Below are 22140 nucleotides of genomic sequence, written 5' to 3' on the forward strand. Positions count from 1 at the left end.
TTTATAAAAATTCCCATAAATTGGTAAGCTTAAAAAAATAGTGGCGTGAACTTTACAGATCCGTAGCTCCGCACCAAACATATAATGCAGTTCTGTAAACTGCATTCGTTAAAGCATCTAAAATGGACAAATTTAGTATATTAGTTTATATCTTGCATGAATTTCTTACAATGTTTATGAAGATTTTGCAAATGTCTTACTGACATATTAGTGGTATTCATTAGAGCCATGTATAATACATCAGTTTTGTACGTTTTAGAAGTACTATTAGATTCACTTTACAGAATCGTGATATCTTTTTGATTTCTGAGTTGCAGAGTTGTCAACTTGATAGCTTCTCTTTCAGAAAGCATGCAATTTTCAACAACATTTATCAAAAAATTGCAAGCCTAAATAAAAATTTGGCTCGCAATAGTCACTAGATTTTAACTTGATCTTTTAAATGTAACAAGCCTCATAAAATTTGGTGCAGTGGTTGCCAAGAAAAATTATTTCTCTGTTCTCATGTATTTATATAGGAGCCCCCATGCTAAAGCTTTATTTTAAGCATGAGAAAAAACAAATCTGACCTGTACTTAAAATTAATGGTAAGCATAAATAATCTTTATCATGTGCCAGCATTCATATCTAATTCCTGGTCTTCTCATGCCTTCTTAATGCCAGAAAGACCCTGTACTTCTGGCCGATGATGCTCGTGGTCATCCAGTTCTTTCTGTTCATGTGTTTTTGCGTATGTCACACCTGCATGTTTACTTAGCCAGCTTATGTCTACTGCAATTCATACGGCCACTAAAGCTACGAGCCTGCCTTCTTGTAATATTCTGACTTCTTGATATCATATTCAATTAGCTTTCAATTGCCTAAAGCTGTTGTTAAAGAATTTGCAGTGTTAGCATTTCCCCACATCCAGCAAGTATTTGCTGCCCTTTGGTTTGCAAATTTGGTAGTGTATAGTTTAACCAGCAATTTAACATTTCTTGTAGGCTCACTACTGTTTTCATGTAGGTTAAGCATAATGTTCTAAAAGTCTTGCTCCTTCCTTCTCATTGCTTCAATGATGGAAGTGCTGCACCACTTGCGGCAAACTGGTGCATGAAGGAAATCCTGCTACATGCTGCGCCAAATTGTCATTTATCGCAGGTATTGCACCACCCCTGTGCCGACATGCACATGCTCCGAATAACCGAGCAAAGAAAAACAAGAACTTTTGTGAAAATCAATTTCGTTGCTTTTAGAGTGCCAGCAGTATGAAGAAAATACCTAATTTTGCCCTGTGTTGTGCTTTGTTAAAACAGTCTCTACTTAAAATAATGCGATAGTCCTGGCCGCAGGGGCACTTTGTATTCGCTGTCTCCTGCCCGTCGCGTAGCCTGATGTTTGTAGCTTGTTGTTTCGATGTGCACGGTGTGCACAATTCTTTTTAAGGTTGGAGCTTTGTGCCTATGCTGTTTCGTCCAGTAAGCACACCACCACCACCTAGCAGATTGCCTGTGCACGATACACTCTGACTAACATGCTCTTTAAGTGTGGAAGCTTATCCAGGTGCATTATTATTAATGTGCGAGGATACGGCACTCGCACCCTATTACAAATTGGGCAGCTGTACACGTTCCACTTGTGAACATGAGTCTAGCAGATGAAATGCTTTAACAAATGAAATGTTTACCAGATGAAATGGATAATGAAGACAAGGACAGCAATGGGAGAATTAACTTCTTATTGAAATGCAGAATTAACTTGTGAATTCGAGGTTCAATATCTTCTTATGCATTAATAAAAAAATGGGGCAGCAAGTCGAAGAAAAAAACTTGCATCTTGATATAATACATAATGAACACAATTTTTCAGGACTAATTCATACCGCATCTTTTTTTGTTAACCTCATGCAGAGCTTCCTCTTTGCACCAGAGCTGTAAGTTACTCATCCAAAGCATTGTTTCTTTGCCCCAAGCAGCAAATTTTTTGCTTCTAAAGCATATAGTATTTCTCCTCTGAACTGCAATTTCTCCAGCTCTTAAAGCTCCATCATCGTCAATTGTGTACTCATTACAATCATTTTTACCTTTGTCGCTAAGGTGGAATACACGGTAGGTACTTTCTTTTTCCATCTGTTGGAGTTCACCTCTGCCTACTTTAGATATTACTGCTATCTTTGTCACTGATAGTAATTGTATTGGTAGAAATTGTTGTCCCATATATTTGTTGCCTTGGCACTTCATTCTCTGACATGCTTCTTGCACTTTACAAGTAGCAGACACAGTTTCTGGGAGCATGTGCCAGCATTGTTGAATTGATCACTTACTCACTAGAGCAAGGACCTTCAAATTAAGAATTTGAGAGCTTGAATGCAGCTTTGACCTGTTGGGGCAGAAGTTTCTTTTCTTTGCTTTATTACTTTGTTAGCATTTCTTAATTAGAGCACTTGGCTTCTAGCTCAACAATTGGATATAGGCTATTTTGTGTGTTTGCTTTTTTATTTGATGGCTTAGTGATGGGGGACTGTCTTTGTTCTGATAGCCTGCACTCTGTTTTTGGTGAGATTACATGAGATTTGCAATATTGGCAAGGCTTTATGAGAATTTTGAGATTGTGAACCTAGTTAAAGCCTTGTTAACACCACTAGTAAGCATTTCTTGCTCTAAAAAACAGGGTTAATTAGTGTGCATTGCATATGGCATTGGTTTAGCACAAAATATGGATAACTGGATATTGTCATATGCACTTGTATTTTGCAATAGTTTGGCCGACAACTTGGCAAAATGAGCACACCTGAAGTAAAGGTTCCTCTGTACCCATGTGAGCACCATTTCCTCCACACCTTACCTGTGGATGGCATGGATCCTGACATGCCTGGTAAGTGTCCTGCCGTGATATAATCCTCTAATGCATTGTTCCTGGCTAACGAGGCAGGTTTTGTAAGCTATAGAGTGTCATTTCAGTGCCTTTGAGCATCTTTGCTCGCAGGCTAATTTACAAAACTGCTTTAACAATCTTGGTGGAGTGATGCAGTAGTTATTGAAATAACATGATGCAAGATGATGCCGTCGTCTAGCTATAGTGTAGCATTAACGGATCAACACATAAAGGGACCAGCTGATCAGCATTGAATTTACCCTACTGATGGCTCATATGTAACCTGAATGCGGCATTTATACATTCATAAAATTTTGAAGGTAATTGTTTTTCTGCATGGAATACCGTCATATTCTTTTTTCAAACATTATGTTTCAGATGTTTTGATGTATAATTTATGTGAAGGCTGCAGCAATGCCTAAAGGTTGCCCTTAAACGTCCTTGTGGGACTTTATCGGTTTCACTTTTTTGAACTGACAGAACTCTTTAAATAAGTCTCCCAATAGCTTGCTTGTATACAGAGGCCATGTTTTTTATGTGGTGATCTTTATTTTTGTTTATTCATACTATGGCCACTATCAGGCTTTCACAGGAGTGAACAGCAAAGTGTACAGCCAGGACACTATAGAGTCAAGGCATGTAACAAATGTAACGAAGCCTAAGGACTCGACGTTCAGCATGCGATACACGATAGGGATGCCGACGAATAGGATTCGTATCTCCAGTGCTGAATAACAGATGTTTGGTCTAATGGCCGGTCGTTAAAATCAAAGATCTCACTGTACGATTTAAGCAGGAGTCTTATGTCCGTGGCCTGTGCAGAGGTGAGGTCAGGTGCAACCATTTTCGTGAAGTCATCCGTTAAGGAACCAGAGCTGTCAGCTGCAATTGGCACTAATAAGCCACTCTCGGCATTCAGACTCTCAATGTCAAATTCGCAACCACTAGAAATGCTGGCCAAGAACATGCCGGCCGGAAGCACTTGAGGGCACAGGCTGAAATTAAGAAGTGGTAGAACGACGTCGTTATTTGTAACCGTGACCAACGTATGCGGAACAGCAATGTTCCGGTTCAAAAGCACGTTGGTGATGGGGTGAAGCACATATTCACCGTCAGGAACCTGTGGCTGGGTGGTCAAAGAGACGCAAGTAACTGCCTCGGGTGACAGACGCACATCTTGAAGCGAGCACAAGCGTGGTGGGGCTGTACTCGGAACATCGGCGAGTTGAGGCAGTTCTAACTGAAGAACGCCGGTCGCGCAGTCGAGAGCAGAATGAGTGGATAAAAAGTCGAATCCAAGGATAACGTCGTGAGGGCAGTTGTCGATCACAGCAAAGATAACAGAAGTAGGGCGGCCGGCTATAATTAAATGCGCAGTACACATTCCAAGAATAACCAGCACGCCGCCGTCGGCCACACGAAGCACTCTGTCAGCTGCCTGTTGTAGGACCTTCTTTAAACGCCTACGTAGGCTAGCACTCATCACAGATACGTGGGCTCCAGTGTTGACGAATGCTTGGACAGGTATGCCATCTATTTTGACGTCAATTACACTTCTCCTTGTGGGCACAGACGGATTTGATGCAGTAGTCGGCAATGCAGCACCACCTCCGAGGTCTGCATTTTCTAGGTTTCTGAAAGGGTGTGGCCTAAAGCCACAGGGGATGAAAGGCGGCGTGGCTGCGGCGAACGGGAAGATGGGCAACGTGTTTGTGGTGAACGAGACTGGTGTTCACGCGACGATGATGAGCGGCTGTACCACGTGCTCCGAGCAGAGTTGGCGGCGCTGTTAGACTCGGCGAGTGGGCAAAACATTGCGGGTATTTCCATCAAAACGGCTCAGGTTGGTCGGCATGCGAGGTGTTGAGGGCCACGAGTTGCGACAGTATCGGGCGACATGACCCATGCGGCGACAGGTGAAACATATCGGCTGGTCGTCTGCAGTTCTCCACTCAGTCGGGTTGCGATAACGTGGAGAGTAGCGTCGGGGTGGAGCGAACATAGTAGAAGGGTGTTCGTTAGCTCTGGGATTGGCAACAGTACACACAGACTGTAAACTAATGTGTTCAAGGTCCTGGCGAATGGTGGCTTGTACCAGGGGAACTGAAAATGTGGTAACATCAGGGCTACGTGAACAGAAAGCTGTGGGTGCCATCGCATCCAGTTCACGTCTAACGATTCGCACCACGTCCTCTGATGGCGACGCATGCTGCTGTGCGGGTGGATCTTCACATGACGTTGCGGCAGTATTGGGAAGTCTGGCGAATGGTTGTAAGACGCGTCGGCTTTTGGCCTGCTCGAATTGTCGGCACTCTAATGATTGCGTCAACTGTAGAGCAGCTCTTGCGCATGAGCAGATTAAACGCGTCGTCAGCAATGCCCTTAAGCACGTGCTCGACCTTCTCAGTTTCTGTCATGTCGTGATCGGCTTTACGACAAAGAGCCAGCACGTCCTGGATGTATGAGACATAGGACTCCGTGGGAAATTGGGCACAGGAGGCCAGTTCCTGCTTTGCGGCAATTTTACGGCCGGCTGATTTGCCAGACAACTCTGTCAATTTCTCTTTGCATTGGTCCCAGCTGGTTAGCTCCTCTTCATGGTTTTCGTACCACACATTTGCCGTGCCTCTTAGGTAGAACAACAGTTTAGCTAGCATAAGTGTAGGGTCCCATCTGTTGATTTCACTCGCGCGTTTGTACATGGCCACCCACTCTTCAACGTCGGTGCCATCAGTACCGCAGAAAGTTTCAGGATCCTTGGGTTTGCACAACGACAACCGAAGGTGACAGCGACGTAGCTGGCAACGATGACGTTGGAGGCGGCAACGACGTTGATCCCGCATGCTCACCGTCATTCATGGTGCGGACGGTGATGCGACGTCCACTGCGGAGCTCCGTTTCCAGCCGTGGTACGCTGCACCTCTCACCAATATGTTACGGAGATGTTGACAGTATATAAAAACTATATTTACAATATATGTACAGGATGAGCCAGAATAGCTAAGATGGCTGACCACGAACAACACACAGCAGCCAGCGTCTCTGATCTTCTTCTTCCTCTTTCTTCTCTCATACTTCCGTAACAATATAGGGTTATTTGGAGGTTGGACAAGAGAGCGATAACAAAATCCCTTTATAATCTGCGAGTCCCTCAATTACCTCACAAGTATTAATTTTCCGCTAGATCAGTGCCCAAGAAAACTAAGTCGAGGATGGAATTTAACCTAGTTGCACTGAAAACAACTTGAGTGAACCCAAAGGACAAGGAAATATTTATTAATTCATTTCAAAATTGCTATGTCATGACCTGCTGTATTTAGTGATGGCCAGTGGATCCCAGGAGCATTGAAATCACCCATGCAGATAAATCGTGATAAAGCAGTGTTAGTCTGGCACATTAAATTTGTAATAAAATCGAACCTTGACATAATGAAGTTGTTCCTGCAGTGAAAAACTGGTAAATCGTGAATTTCGGTGATTCGAGGTTTTAAAGTTTCAGCATTAAAAACAACTTCACAAATTCCCAGAGCATTCTGAGGGGATAATATTGTCTTAGTAAGCATTTATAAACAAATTGCCAGAAGGTCAGGTGAAGGTGCAGTTATGAGTGCCAGTGCGTGTGGTGCAGGTCGCACCGAGAACAAAGCATCAGCGTGGCTCATGTTATCCGAGATTTGCCTGTGTTGCATCGTGCGGCGCTATAAATCTTGGACACCATAGCTGACTGCCATAGCTGACCGCAGCTGGTGCCCACAAATTAAAAACAAAAGTGTAAAAAGATACGGATATTTGTCCTGAGCAAAAAAAAAAAGAGGGCGGGTCAATTTTGCCAGTAAGATAGAGCATTGATGGCAATAGGAGAGAGACTACATGAAGTAAGGTTCATAGTTTTAGCGGTGTCTAGCAAGCTCAGGCAAATATTAACAGATCTGGCACGATAAACGTGAACTCGCAGTCACAACACAAGCGAGCACTTCATGCCGTGTCTCGGAAACTTGAAATTACACAACTGCCAACACTAGATGCACGTGAAGACATTCACTCCCTCCCCATCCCTCTTGCGCAGAAGGAATCGTCAGCTCTTGTATTTCTCTGAGTTGTTTACCAACACGAAAAATGGCACAGTGGTGTTTCCTGCCTACCACATTCCGGCGTGCATGCTTTGACAGTGGTTTTGCCAGGCAAAGTTTTCACGTGGGAGGATACTTGACAAAACTTTTGCCTCAGCCGACATAGTTTTTTGCTAGACTTACTAGCCATACATGCTCCAAGTACATGATTGAAATGGCCGAAAACTTTGTTAAATCGAAACTGGGTCACGAAGTTACTTCGTTAAATCGTGAAAAATAAGTACATGGTTTTCAATGCAACTAAGATTGGGTAATGAAAATAGTTCGTTACATTGCAAATTTCGTTAAGTCAAGGTTCGTTATATCGAGGTGTGACTGTAGCATGAAGGACATCAAGAGAAAAACCGAGTGGATGATATATGATGCTAATTACGATAAACTGATTATTCAGGAAAATGTTACACTGCACAGATTCTGTCTCTGGGGATGAAGGCAAAACTGAAAAATGGAGGTCCGTACGAATAAGCTGTGTGACACTGCTGACAATGCCGTGAATCCTGTCTAGGTACATGGCAATAAAACTGGGTGGAGTAAACTCGAAGTCATAAATATTACTATGTAGCCATGACTCAGTAATGCCAATAACATGTGGGGAATAAATAGAAATAAGAGACATTAAGTCTATAAGCTTTTCTTTAACAATACTGCGAACGTTAATGTTCAAAACAATGAGGTTATCCAGATGGCCAGAAGGAGGTCAGGTAGTGGATAAGCCGGCAGTCGAAGACACAGGCACATAAGGTAATGGTTGATTAGGTACTTCTACTAATCTGTTTGAACTGTCATCCCAGTTATAATGAACCTTCTCAATGAATGCATGATGAGTGAACCACCTGGGAAACAAAACCAAAACTCGTTCCTAGAAAAGCTATCTTAGTAAATCATTTAAAGTGCTCTGAGGCTTTCCAGTAATTTTTTCTAGGATTTCAAGATCCAGGACCTTTATTTAGCGCAAGAAAGTGAGAAGTGAAGAATGTCATGGCAGTAGTTCTTTAAAGAACACAAGGGTAAGAATAAAAACAACCTGGAGGCTTGATTTTTAGACGATGAAGACAAGGAAAGCATAGAGGGAATTCACTGTTCTTTTCATGTGTAATGTGAAAATAATAACTAAAATGGAAATCAAACTGAATGTAACGACAAATTGCCTCTGACGAGCCAAACCCACATCTGCATTTTGTGTATGGTGCTCTATCATTGAGCTACTGTGGTGGGCACCTTCCTGTCCACTTTCTTCAGCGTTTGGGTGTGTGTACTAGATCTAGCCCTGGGAGTGTTAGCCACTACCACTCGTGGCCATAGCAGCAGATATGGAAGAGCCACTACCAGGTAGCAGCAGGCAACTGGACAATAATGCCCTCATATGCTACATGCTGTTATCGAGGCTGCCAAAGTCAAGACCCTCGCTATGCAGTTCATGTGCTATGCACATGTAATGTGGAAGATGTAGGTTTGGCTCCCACCTGGGGCAAGTTGTCTTTTCATTCACTTTCATTTCTTTTTACCTTATTGTTTCTACATTTCAATTAAAATTAGCCTTGTTGAAGAGCATCTGCTGCGGCTGTGGGAGGCAAGTGCTGCTGCCGGGTACCTACCAGTAAAATAGGTACAAGCGCGCTCCCAGCCTGGTGCTTCGTCATTATGGGACCTCGATACTTGGAAAAGGGTGTTTGTCCCCAACCTGAAGGCGTTCCTAGCTCAGTAGGTGCATTAGGGGTTAATACAGCAAACTGGGCGAGTTGGTGACTGAACATATTCCTAGGGGTGGGCAGCACAACCTGGATGAAGGACAAAGAGAAGTGGATGATACGAATTGTTAGTCTGCGCTTGTATCGTCCACTTCCTTTTGCCCTTCGTCCGGGTTGCGCTGCCTACCCCTAGGCATTTGGGGTGCCACATGGGAAATTGCATGCCACCATGGTAGCGGCCCAAACCTCCTTTTTGTTGTGCTCACAAGGGTTTCGTCAGGAATTTCGTCAGGGTTTCGTCAGGAAAAGAAGCCAAACGCCAGGCCAGGGTCCACTTGTGCCCATTTGAACCATTGGGTGCCAAGTTGTGGTGGGAACTTAATTGGAAGTTAATTTCCCCTATGCTTTTTTGTCTTCATTGTTTGTTGGCTTCATGTGGTTGTAACTACGTAACAAAATATTGAGCCCCTTGATTCCCTTTATTCTTACTTTTATGTTCTTTAAATAAATTCATTGATTCTTGAAAGAAAAAATGTCCTTGTATAGAATTGAATAAAACCAAAGAGTAGGAGCACAGCATTTATTGTCAGAATATTTTTGTACAGTGCAATTATTTTCATGAAGAGGATGCACACGTTTTTTAAGATGGCATAAGTGTTGCTAGATTTGCTGAAGTCTGGGAATCCTGAGCAGCCTTTTAGTAGTGTAATGGAAGCTAGAAGTCTATAATAGGGGTTTTCTTAGTGTTAAATGTCTTTGCGTCTGGTGTTTATGCAGTGATTCATGACTGTGATGGCCACTTCTACTTGAGAGCACATGAAGGAGCATATCTTGCTGGGGGCTTTGAACCTCGAAGTAAGCCAGCTGATCTCAGCATCATTCCATCTGGAGAATTGGGGACACTTCCAGAAGACTGGGATCAGTTCTGTAAGCTGTTTGCTCTTATGCCTCTTGCCACTGTCATATGGCCTTTCACTGACCTCAACTTACATTAATCTTCATGCTAAATACTTCTCTCAGCAATATTTGTAGCCCAAATTTCATGAGACACACATCCCAGGCATGTCGGCACTTCTCACGCAGGACTTGATCTTGGTATATATGTTGCACAGAAAATTCGCATGTTAACAAATTTTAGTGTGCAGTGAGCCATCATGGAGTCCACATGCTTCATACTTTGCCTGATGAACATAGAAAGCAACAGCAATACAACAACAATATTACCATGGTGCTCCATACTGAAGTTTGAAAAATGATTGCGTAATCTAGTTACATTTGACAGTGCCTCCTTTAATTCAAGGCAGTGCATTCAATCCATGAAGAAATTTGTTTTTCTTTTTCACAAATTTCATGTTTAAAAAGTGTTTATGAACAAGTGTAAATACCTACATATATGCAATCTGAAGGGGCCTTCAACACAAATTAAGCTTCTGCTTTTTTTTTTTTTAATGCATAGAGTAATGGCTGGTGATGCTTTTAGGTGTTCTTCTCAGCACTGATGTTAAAGTGTTTGATACATTAAACAGTTCAAGAAATCAAGATCCTGATGCTGTAACACATGTAATCCTGATTTTTATTATAACTGTGAAATGATAGTTGTGCTATTCACACACATTTGCGTGTGATTTGAGAAGTGTGCAGCTTGTATACCGTACATCCTTGTGTAAGGGCTATACTTTCTTCCGCAATTTTGACAGTGTGTGACCCATACACAGGTATGCCATTTGCAGTTCAAATTTCAGTCCACATATTAAAAAAATAAGCGCCTAATTTATGCCATTATACTAACATGCTATCTGGCATCTGTGGCATTGTACATTGTTAGGCATTCTCTTTCCATTGCAGACAGTCGTGCTATCTCGTGCTACCACCTGGTAGCTGATCCAATCATGATCACTGCACTGTATGTGAAACACAACTGTTTGTTTGCCACTTTCTTTTTTTTTCATAAATTTTGAGCATGTAAGGGTGTGGCTCTTATACGAGTGTGGCCCTTACTCGAGTATATATGGTAATTTGCCTACATGATATTTTAGTAGGTGTAACCTGCCTTGCAATTTCCATTAAAATGAAATGAGTATTCCAAAAGTTAATGTTTTTAAGCAGTGTCTCTGCTTTATTTGCAGGGTTTAAGTTATTTTAAAATGATATGCTTGGTGAGAGTCCAGAAAAGCTTACGTTTTGTTTTCTTGCTTTGTCTATGAAAGATATCCTGTTGAAGGAAATTCTTTTCCGTTTTCCAAAGCTGGGAAACGTGGAAGTTGACAGACTTTACAATTGCCCTGAAAGCTTTACACCTGATTGTCGTTGGATTATAGGGGAAGCTCCAGAGGTGAGCTATGTAAATTTCTGTTTACCGCATTAAAATGAGCTTGTGTGAGTGTATTTGTGATTAACCGTTTTTTCTTTCATTGTACTTGGCATCTTATGATCTAACATTGCACAATAAAATAAAGTGGTGCATTATGACTGCTGTTTGAATTCAGAACTGGCTGTTAAGTATTGTGACTTGTATTCTTTTACAATTTTAGCGTGTGTTTTGAGTGAGGCTTGCTATGAAAATTGAATGGAAGCCTTTGGTGGTCTCGTGAGATTAAAGGGCCTTGGGCATATTATGTTGGTCTTAATAGTGATGAGATAGGTCACAGCATAACATGGTCAAGAAGAATCAGGGAAACTGAGGGGCTCAATTTTCAGTAACACCCATGTGAAGCCAGCAGACAATAAAACTGAGGGAAGCGTACAGGAAACAGACTTTTATTGAACTGCAGAATTAATTAACTAATAAGGGTTAAACTTGTGATGTATTCTACAGAAAGGTGAAGCAACATAAATTAAAGAGCAGTCAAATATAACAGTCACTGAAAAATATGATGAACTAAGTGCTCCTAAGAAAAAGTGTATTCATAACCCATACACAGATAAAGCATGATCCACTGAAATATGTAAGCAGCTCACAATGAATAAGTAAAATGAACTTGGTGTCACAACTCTAAGTTGCATCATGACCAAATAGGAAATGTGTGAAGTGTTCTTTGAATTTGCATGTTAGCGGACCATATGTTAACTACTACACTTTTGCCCACATGTGGAGTATCTGTATGGCCAGAGTTATGTGGCTGTACAATATACATAACCAGTAAGCGTTTTGCTGTATGTCATTACAAAATAGTGTTACAGCTATGCATAGCCTCGGAACTTCAAATTGCTGTACAGTAGCACGGCTATTTCCAGGATAATATAGTTTCCTGTGAGATGTTTAGTTTTGCCAGGGTCTAGAGCAGATCCATCTTGCTCACCTTTAATGTATGAGAATTGATCAGTGTTAACTATGTTTTTTATACATGGGGCTCAGCATATTTGGTTTTCATTTTCTCAATAGTCTGATCTAGAGTCTAGAGTCTAGAGTCTAGAGCAGATCCATCTCGCTCACCTTTAATGTATGAGAATTGATCAGTGTTAACTATGTTTTTTATACATGGGGCTCAGCATATTTGGTTTTCATTTTCTCAATAGTCTGCACACTTTTTTCGGTTTTTGTTTCCATCAGAAAATTGGGGGTTTTCTTGGTGAATATATTTTTTAAATTAAGTTTTACCTGCTTTCTTTCTGTAGATAATTATCTCCATTCACCTTAACGTTTTTTTCCCCACATGAATATCCAGTTCACTGACTTATTGACACTGAAAGGTGCTGCATGACTGCACATCCTGCTCTTCAAAAGTGCAGTTGCATCCAAATACGGAATAACAAAGTTTCTGAGAACCTGTCTATGGCAAGGGCACAATGCCATATAGGGATGTTACTATGAAGGGATGAAGGAAATACATCTCTCTGGTGAATTTATTTTCTTTGACCCTTTTCGGTTAAAACCAAATTAGTTGAAAAAATGTTGTGTACCTTTTTTGGTATTTATTGGTTTAAACTGAAAACACTGAACCCTAGTTATACAGTGTGTACCAGCAGTGGGCATATGATGAGAAGAACACAGGACCAGCATGTGTCCTGGTTTCTTCTCTCCCATTGTCCATTTTGACATATGTTGCACAACATATGTAACCATGTCAAGCCAACTAGCGTGCCAACATATTCTTATATGTGTTGATATTTTTGCAGCTTTAAAGAGAGAATAAGTGCAGATATTAAGTCTAGCTGATGTTATTCATTAGGGTTTCAGTCTGTCTAAGGCATCATTTTTAGTGGGAATGGTAACTCTGTAAGTGAGAAAATGATGTGAACTTGGTACAGGATTGGTGCTGCTACTATGAAAATATGGTACCAGCTCCCATAACGTAACATGTCTCCTTTATAATCAGTAAATTGTAGTGAACCACTAGTAAAAAAAAATAATCATGTTGCATTTAAAGGTGCAAGAAATTGCAGAGGTCAATTTTGTGGAATTTTCCTACACAAGAACTCATTGGTGCTGCCACTTCACGCAAGTCTGTCAGTCATTTATATGGGAATGTGGCACCTTCTTTATGCTATAAGTATCTGACAAAGAGCAAGCTTTACTACCTGGCTGAACATAAGCTACATACATGCAGCTTGCTAGGAACATTTATTTACTTCAATTATTTCAAGATATCTTACTAGTGGAATTATTGTGTGGCCCCTTCAGTCTCATTTTTCTCTGCAACTAGCTCACCTCTTTGCATGAAATAAACATTCTGAGGTTTCTGGAAAGGTAATTAAACAATCTACATTTATTCAATGTTTGCCTTTAGTGCCCCTTTAATTTGTGAGGCAGTGATTACTGTGTTCCTTTGTCGATGCTTTCCAAGTTCAGTGAAACTTTCAAGGAATGTGGTTCATGCCAAAAGAGACCGGCTAAGTGTTTTGTATTAGTTCAACTGTGCCCACATTAATATATTTGGCCTCCTTCTATGCCAAGTGTTCCATAAATGGGAGTACCAGGTATACACTAGTCTTCCAGCTAATCAGTTGACTTGTTTACGCTCATATTTTGCACCAAAGTGCCATGGTGGCACCATCTTTCATCATTATGGTGAAACATGGTGGATGGCGTGTTTTACTGTAGCAGTGACAGATGGGGCATCACCATTGCATTGTAGGGAAACCACCATTTCTTGAGTAGCATTGCCACAAACCATGCGCACTATGGATTTATTGTGAACAAAGCAAGTGGGGCAAGTAATACACACAAATGTGGTAATAAACTGAACCCACTGCTTAATGCTGTGTGTGAAATTAAAGCAGAAGTGAGCCAGTGGTACTATAGTTGGCAGAGTTGTGTATACCTGGCACTCCTATTTATGGAACACTCAGTATATGTTGTGGCAGCTTGTTTCTTATCTGATAATGCCATCAATATTTTTATTGACTGTAGTTTTACAGGAGACCCCACTTGCTGTTCTCAAACCATGACACATGCTTCCATTTTCTTTTAATGTGCTTACAACAGATTTTCTTGCAATAAAGACTGAATCTGGACATATATCACAAGTTCTGCCTAAAGGGACACTAAAGAGCAACACTAAGTCAGGTTGAACTGGTATACTTTCAAAATCCAGTTTTCATTCACAGTGACTCCCACTGCACCATTTGTGCCATTTTGCTACATTTAGACTTGCCTGCTCCTGGCTGCCCCCACTCAAGTACCATTTGCACCAACTGCGCAGAAGTGCGGCATTTTCGCATTTTCATGGCAGTGCAATGTTTTCACTAGGGTCAATGGAAACTGACCCTGGCAACTTTTAACAGCCGAACTCTGTCCAGTGAGGCTAGCTTAGCAGGACTCTTTGAGGAACTATCAGATGTTGTTTGGGATATTATCGGCCTTAGTGAGATTAGAAGAACTGGTGAGGCTTATACATTGCTGAATAACGGCCATGCCCTCTGCTATAGAGGTCTCCCTGATAAGAAGCAATACGGGGTAGGATTCCTAAACCATAAGGACATAGCGGGCAACATTGACTAATTCTACAGCATTAATGAGAGGGTAGCAGTAGTCGTAATCAAACTTAAGAGGTATAGATTAAAGGTAGTACAGGCCTATGCTCCAAGATCCAGTCACGACGATGAGGAAATAGATCAGTTTTATGAAGATGTTGAATTAGCGATGAGAAAAGTGCGAACTCGGTATACAGTAGTAATGGGTGACTTCAATGCAAAAGTGGGGAAAAAGCAGGTGGGTGAACAGGCAAGTGGCAACTAAGGCGTCGATTCTAGAAACGCTAGAGGAGAGATGCTAGTAGAATTCGCAGAAAGGAATAAGCTTCGAATAATGAACACCTTTTTCAGGAAGCATAGCAACAGAAAGTGGACCTGGAAAGGCCCTAATGGTGAAACTAGAAATGATATTGATTTCATACTTTCTGCCGATCCCAGCATAGTGCAGGGAGTAGAAGTGATAGGTAGGGTAAAGTGCAGTGATCATAGGTTAGTGAGGGCTAGGATTCACCTCAATTTGAAGAGAGAAAGAGTAAAATTGGTCAAGTAGAAACGGGCCAACCTAGAGGCGGTAAGGGTAAAAGCAGACAAATTCAGGCTGGTACTTGCAACCAAATTTGCAACCTTAGAACAGAGAGATGAAGATGGCATAGGGGTAACGAATGAAACCGTAACTAGGCTGGCTGCAGAGGCAGCAGTTGGAAGTGGGAGGCAAGGCACCAAGGGAAGCAGTAGGCAAGCTCTCCCAAGTAACAAAGGACCTAGTAAAGAAACGACAAAGAATGAAAGTGTCCAACTCAAGAGATATAATTCGTGGAACTGTCAAAACTGATTAACAAGGCGAACTTAAGGGATATTTGAAATTATAACCTGAGAAAGACTTAAGAAGCCATAAAAAATGAACTTTGCCTGAAATCAGTGAGAAGGAAACTTGGCATAGGACAAACCAAGATGTATGCACTGAAAGATAAGGAGGGTAATAGGTAATAGAGGGAAGTAATAGAGGTAATAGAGGGAAGTAATAGAGCTAATAGAGGGAGTACCTAGAGGAGCCATGATACCTCCATTCGAAGCAGTAATGAACAAGTTGCAGAAACTCCTCCTATAACTAGCGATGAGGTCAGAAGGGCCTTGTAAGATATAAAACTGGGAAAAGCGGCAGGGGAAGATGGAATAACAGTCAATTAAATCAAAGGTGGAGGAGACATACCTAATGCTTGGAAAACTGGCGGCTTTTTATACAAAGTGTCTGTCGACTGCAAGGGTTCCAGAAAACTGGAAGAATGCAAACATTATACTAATCCACAAAAAGGGAGATGTTAAAGAATTGAAAAATTATAGGCCCATTAGCTTACTCCCAGTATTATATAAAATATTTACCAAAATAATCTCCAATAGAATAAGGGCAACACTGGACTTTAGCCAACCAAGTGAACAGGCTGGCTTCAGGAAGGGGTACTGTACAATGGTTCACATCTATGTAATCAATCAGGTAATGGAGAAATCTGCAGAGTACAATTAGCCTCTCTATATGGCTTTCAGAGATTACGAAAAGGCGTTTAATTCAGTAGAGATAATAGCAGTCATAGAGGCATTATGTGATCAAGGAGTACAGAACGCTTACGTAAATATCTTGGAATGTACCTACAGAGATTCCACAGCTACTTTAATTATACACAAGAAATGTAGGAAGATGTCTATAAAGAAAGGGGTCAGACAAGGAGACACAATCTCTCCAATGCTATTCATTGCGTGCTTGGAAGAAGTTTTCAAGTTATTAAACTGGGAAGGCTTAGGAGTAAGGATCGACGGCGAATATCTCAGCAATCTTTGGTTTGCAGATGACATTGTTCTATTCAGCAACACTGCAGACGAGTTACAACAAATGATTGAGGACCTTAACAGAGAGAGTGTAAGAGTGGGGTTGAAGATTAATATGCAGAAGACAAAGATACTGATCACTAGCCAGGCAAGGGAACAACAGTTCAGGATCGCCAGTCAGCCTCTAGAGTCTGTGAAGGAGTACGTTTACCTAGGTCAATTAATCACGGGGAACCCTGATCATGAGAAGAAAATTCACAGAAGAATAAAAATAGGTTGGAGCGTGCATGGCAGACATTGTCAGCTCCCGACTGGAAGCTTACCATTATCATTGAAAAGGAATGTGTACAATCAATGCATTTTACCGGTGCTGACATACAAGGCAGAGACTTGAATACTGACAAAGAAGCTTGAGAACAAGGTAAGGATCATGCAAAGAGTGCTGGAATGAAGAATGCTAGACATAACTTTAAGAGACAGAAAGAGAGAGCGGTGTGGATCAGAGAGTCAACAGGGATAGCCGATATTCTAATTGACATTAAGAGAAAAAAATGAAGCTGGGCATGTGATGCATGTGGTGCAGGTTAGATAACCGCTGGACCATTAGGGTTACAGAATGGTTACCAAGAGAAAGGAAACACAATCGAGGACAACAGAAGACTAGGTGGGGCGATGAAATAAGGAAATTCGTGGGCGCTAGTTGGAATCAGTTGGCGCAGGTCGGGTAATTGGAGATCGCAGGGAGAGACCTTCGTCCTGCAGGGGACATAGAATAGGCTGATGATGATGATGATGCAACTACAGTCAACGAGCTATTTTCCGGACGTTAATAATGCGGACGTCTTCGCGGGACCGCCACGGTACCCCATACATTCAGTGTATAAGAACGTCTGAAATTTCGTACTGAAAAACCCTTCGCTGTCCGATTTTCTGGGCTTTTTGCCTTGACCGCAGGACCGAAACGGCGTTGATCGTTATTTTTCTGTTACTTCCGACTTCGTGGGCATCAAGGGTTAACCTTGTGCATTATATCCGGCCTTGGGTATATGTATTTGGTTATAGTGGGGTGGTACCGCTGGCGTGCGCAAAATAAACACTTTCCGTCCTGTGTCGTCCCCTGGTTGGGCTCGATGGTGGGCGGTGGCCATCCCTGCCAAAAACTCCGTACTACTAATGGCCACCTCTTTCCCCCCGACTCCCTGATCGCCCTTAGAAACGAGGGTGCACCGAAGATGTTTTCCCATTTCTTGGAAACAAATCGCCAAATTTCCCCTGATTCCATGTAGTTCATTCTAACAAACCTGAAAACACCATGAGAATTATTTCTCCTTTTCTCGTGTCTAAATATCTCACTGAAACTCTTGGTGCAGGCTATAAAGCATCGAAAATGGCTAGCAGCGATCTCCTTTTGGAACTCCGCGATCTGAAACAGCTCTAAATTTTCCTTAAGTTGTGTCATTCGGGGAAATCCCAGTTACAATAACCCCACACCGAACTATGAACACCAGCCATGGTGTTGTTTCTGACGATCATCTGATGGAGCTAACAGAAGCTGAACTATTGGAAGGCTGGAGTGACCAGAAAGTGATCAATGTTAAAAGAACTATGCTAAGGCGCGATGGCAAGGAGATAAACACCAAGCATCTTGTACTCACTTTTTGCTCAAGTATTCTGCCTGAGGCACTCGAGGCCGGCTATGTAAAGCTACGAGTCAGGCCGTATGTTCCAAATCCTTGTCCACTGTTTCAAATGCCAGCATTTTGGCCACAGTTCCCAGAACTGCCGAGGCTGGCAGACATGTGCAAAATGCAGTTTCCATGACCATGCCTTTGAAACACGCAAAACGCTCCACACTGCATGAACTGTGATGGCAAGCATGTCGCATACTCGCGGTCATGCCCGTCTTGGTAGAAAGAAAAAGAAATAGTCACAATCAAAGTAAAAGAAAACATAATGTTTAAAGAGGCTCGTAGGCGGGTGGCATACCTGCCAGCGAACAGCTTTGCCGAAGTGGTGCGTCAGGGGGCGGCGCCACAACGACTCTCAGTGGCTGTCCGGCCCACATGCAGTGAGCCGGCGGTGATGCCATTGGCCCCCTTGGCGGCTGCAGCTAGCACTGCTCTGCCAACCCAGCAGAAGGGGCCATCCATCTCCGGGCAGGTGGCCTCAAAGGTGTCGTCTGCTCTGCCAACCCAGCAGAAGGGGCCATCCACCTCCAGGCAGGTGGCCTCAAAGGTGTCGTCACACGTGCTGAGGCGTTCACGTCAAACACAGTGCTCAGAAGAGCGCGTGTCCAGCGCCTCGCAACAGGCGATGGACACGGGCTCTTACACACTTTACACACTTACATGCCTTACAGTGACCGTCTTTTAGGCCCCTTTACAACCCTGTCACATCCATTGCTCGTAATTTATCGCTTCACTTTGATCTCATTACCATTGGCCTGGCGCTCTTTGGCCAAACCTGGCCCTTGCGCCATAAAACACCACACATCATCAACATCAATTTGAACCCCTGGGGGCAGTAATAGGTAGGGCTTCGGAAGATCATTCAGTTATCGGCAACAAAAGTTACAGTTTTATGTCGAATCGACTTGTATCTATTTGCAGTGGCCACACGGGAAGCTGAAAAACCATCGCACAATGAAAGCGAGTATATGGGATGGGACGAATGTTGCTCTTGACCGCCATCACCATCTTTGCGACACAACATATAGAGGAATCTCATCTTGGTGCCGTTCAGACATGCATAGTCTCTTGTTGAGCTTCTAACATTGTTATTGGGCATAATACACAGTTTGTCTAGTGTGGTAAAGCATATCAAAATACATCTGTCATTTGGAATGCACATAAGACATTTGCCACCATTTTTTGTCTTGTACCTCACGGCACAAATTGTTCTAGCACATTTGTAATTTTTTGTCTGTTTTGTGCCCAGGTGCATATCTTTGTTCTGGTTAGGCTACAAAATTTTATTTAATTCACAAAATTAGGTTCCTTGCCTACCCAAATAAAGATGTTTGCAACATGCCGTGCGTGGTATACCATCCGTGGGAAGGCAAGCTTGATTGGTCGCTGTTGGCTTTGTGTCTTGCTTCACTCTTCAACAGGACTTACTGATTGCACAGTAATAACAAGCTTTGCCAAATGGCTAGATTACTGCTGTACTACACCAAGTGTTCCTAAAAGACAAATTTTTCTGCTCCACAACTGCTACTACAAAATGTTGTTGTGGCTACTCCTAAACTGCTCCAGAACGACATTTCTCCTTCTCGAAAGGTTGCTTCAAATCCTAAACTGGCTGGACCACCACTGCATTCATTTTGGTGGAAGAAGGTTGATTATCACTGGAGCGAATTAAGGCCAAATTTTCTTTAATTGAATTTCGTGGCCAAACCTCAGCTCCTGTAAGTCCGTGTGATGCCAGTGATGTTCACTTATTTTCACATTTTTAGGGTGTTCTGGTGTGGGAAACGGGGTCAAAACTTTCTAGGTTGAGTATTTGGTTCCTTTAGATGGAATGGTAATCGTTACTGCTACACAATTAACTAGGCTCAAGTAGATGCTGTCAAAATCCTTAACATCCCTGTAAGCTGGTGCAGGACCTTCACAGTGTCGCTACCCATCTTTTGATTTTGCTTCTTTTCTGACTTTCCAAGCCGTGGTAAGAATGGAAGTTTTGCTATTGCAGATGTGTAATCTACTAATACATTCTAATATTGCCCTTTAGTGTCCCTTTAAGTAAGATCTGCTGAACAGGAGGCTTCTGTTCAGTCTGTATGCTGAGATGAGGGGGGGAAAGGTAGCCATAGTTACGTGCTCAGTTACATTAGATACACATAGCCTTTTGTATGTGTAGCCTACTTTGTCCTGATCTTGGTTGTAGTACTTGCGTGAATGCTAGTTATCAACACTTTTTGTGCTTGCTTTTAGGCAAAGAACTATATTGTGGCCTCTGGAATGAAGTCTGTTGGCATTGAGGCTGCTGGTGGCTTGGGGGAAGTCACAGCTGAATGGATTGCAAAAGGAGAGCCGAAGCTTGACCTGTGGGACATTGACATACGGAGGTTCATCGGAATTCATAACAATGCTCATTTTCTTCGAGATCGCATGACTGAGGCACCAGGTTTGTTGATTGTTTAATCAAGGTGTTTTTTACTGTTTCTTTATGTTTTGGCATTGCTGGCTTTTTTTTTTATACATAAATGGCAAAGGAAGAATTTTTTTGGTTGTTTGGTAAAATGAAATAGGTGTTTATTTATTTTATTTATTTATTTACAGAATACCTGCGTCGCCTCGAAGGCATTATCGTAGGGGGCACAGTTAGAGAATGATGTATTAAATTGTTCACAAAAATAAGTAAAGAATGTATAAGGTAAAGTAACATCAGGTGGGAGCACACAATAAGTGAACATTTTCAAGCGCAACAGAAAATTAAAACAAAATTAAGACAGTAGTGCATTGTCACAAACACAGGTGGGAATAAAAATCGGGATTATCAGATATTGAAACACATTCCTCCGGTAAAAAATTCCAGTCTGTCACAGTTTATGGAAGAAAGGAGTTGGCAAAATGGGTGCATATTACAGCTGTATTCTCGCACCTTCTTTGAGTGGTCGAGTCGAGACATAAGTTGGCTTCGACAGGTAGTTACGGCTATCAATGCCTGTTTGATTGTAGAAAATACGGTGGAAGAATTTGAGTTTAAAATTTTTTCTTTTGGTGAATAACGTTTCCCGTCCCAGCAATGCTTTTATTTCAGTGATACTTTTGAAATGGTTGTAATTATTGGAGACGAAACGTGCAGCCTGATTTTGAAGTTTTCCTATTACTTGTTACAAATATTCCTGATATGGGTCCCAAATCATAGAGGCATAATCGAGGATAGATCTGACATGCAAAAAATAAAGTGTTTAACTTCTTTGGATCTTGATCTGAAAGTTCTACTAATAAAAAACAGCATTTTACTTGCCTTGGATGCTGACTGCTGGATATGTACATTTCATTTAAGTTTCGGCGTGAAGTAAACACCAAGATACTTGCACTCTGAGACAGTTTTTATTGTTGTGTGCAGCTTTGTACTGTGTTTGAGGTTCGAATTTTTTATTGGAAAAATGGACGTCATTACACTTACTAATATTCAGATTCATTTGCCAGCATAAACACCAATTTTCTATTTTATCAAGGTCCCTCTGCAAGATTGTTACATCTGATGGTGAATTTATTTCTCTGTTTTTATTCAAAGAACATAGTCATCTGCAAATAATTTTAAGGGCAACTGTATGTCATCTACAATGTCATTAATATATATGAGGAATAATAGTGGCCCCAGAACGCTGCCCTAGGGCACTCCTGAAGATACGGTTAGGTGTTGATCTACACCCATTAAGAACCCCGTTCTGTTCACAACCATTTAGATAGTTACAAATCCAGTTTTGGGTTTTATTATCTACGTTCAAAGACGTTTTAATGTCCAGCAAGTGATGAGATACCATATCAAACGCTTTTTTAAAGTAAAGGTATAGTGCATCTATGTGTTTATTCTTATCAAAGGAGTTACCTGTAAAGTGTTGCAATTCAATTAATTGTGTGTTGCATGAGTAACCATTACGAAAACCATACTGTGAGGCAGTAAAAAAGTTAATAGATTCAAGGTGTTTAAATAATTGACTATACAATATATGCTCAAAGACCTTGTAGGATACTGAAGTTAAGGATATAGGCCTGTAATTTTCC

At 41.7% G+C, this 22140-nt stretch overlaps 1 protein-coding gene across 5 annotated transcripts in view; it reads left to right on the forward strand.

The window, feature by feature from the left end:
- Positions 1 to 22140, forward strand: part of LOC126547123 (pyruvate dehydrogenase phosphatase regulatory subunit, mitochondrial) — a 138516-nt gene that overhangs the window by 50547 nt on the left and 65829 nt on the right. For all 5 annotated transcript variants that reach the window (XM_055062676.2, XM_050194992.3, XM_055062678.2 and 2 more), the window contains 4 exons: positions 2739 to 2853; positions 9449 to 9598; positions 10879 to 11003; positions 20338 to 20530. In XM_055062676.2, coding sequence (XP_054918651.1) covers positions 2739 to 2853; positions 9449 to 9598; positions 10879 to 11003; positions 20338 to 20530 — 583 coding nt within the window. The remainder of the gene's footprint in view (positions 1 to 2738; positions 2854 to 9448; positions 9599 to 10878; positions 11004 to 20337; positions 20531 to 22140) is intronic.

The sequence above is a fragment of the Dermacentor andersoni genome, chromosome 1 (assembly GCF_023375885.2).
Source record: "Dermacentor andersoni chromosome 1, qqDerAnde1_hic_scaffold, whole genome shotgun sequence".
NCBI classification, from domain to species: domain Eukaryota; kingdom Metazoa; phylum Arthropoda; class Arachnida; order Ixodida; family Ixodidae; genus Dermacentor; species Dermacentor andersoni.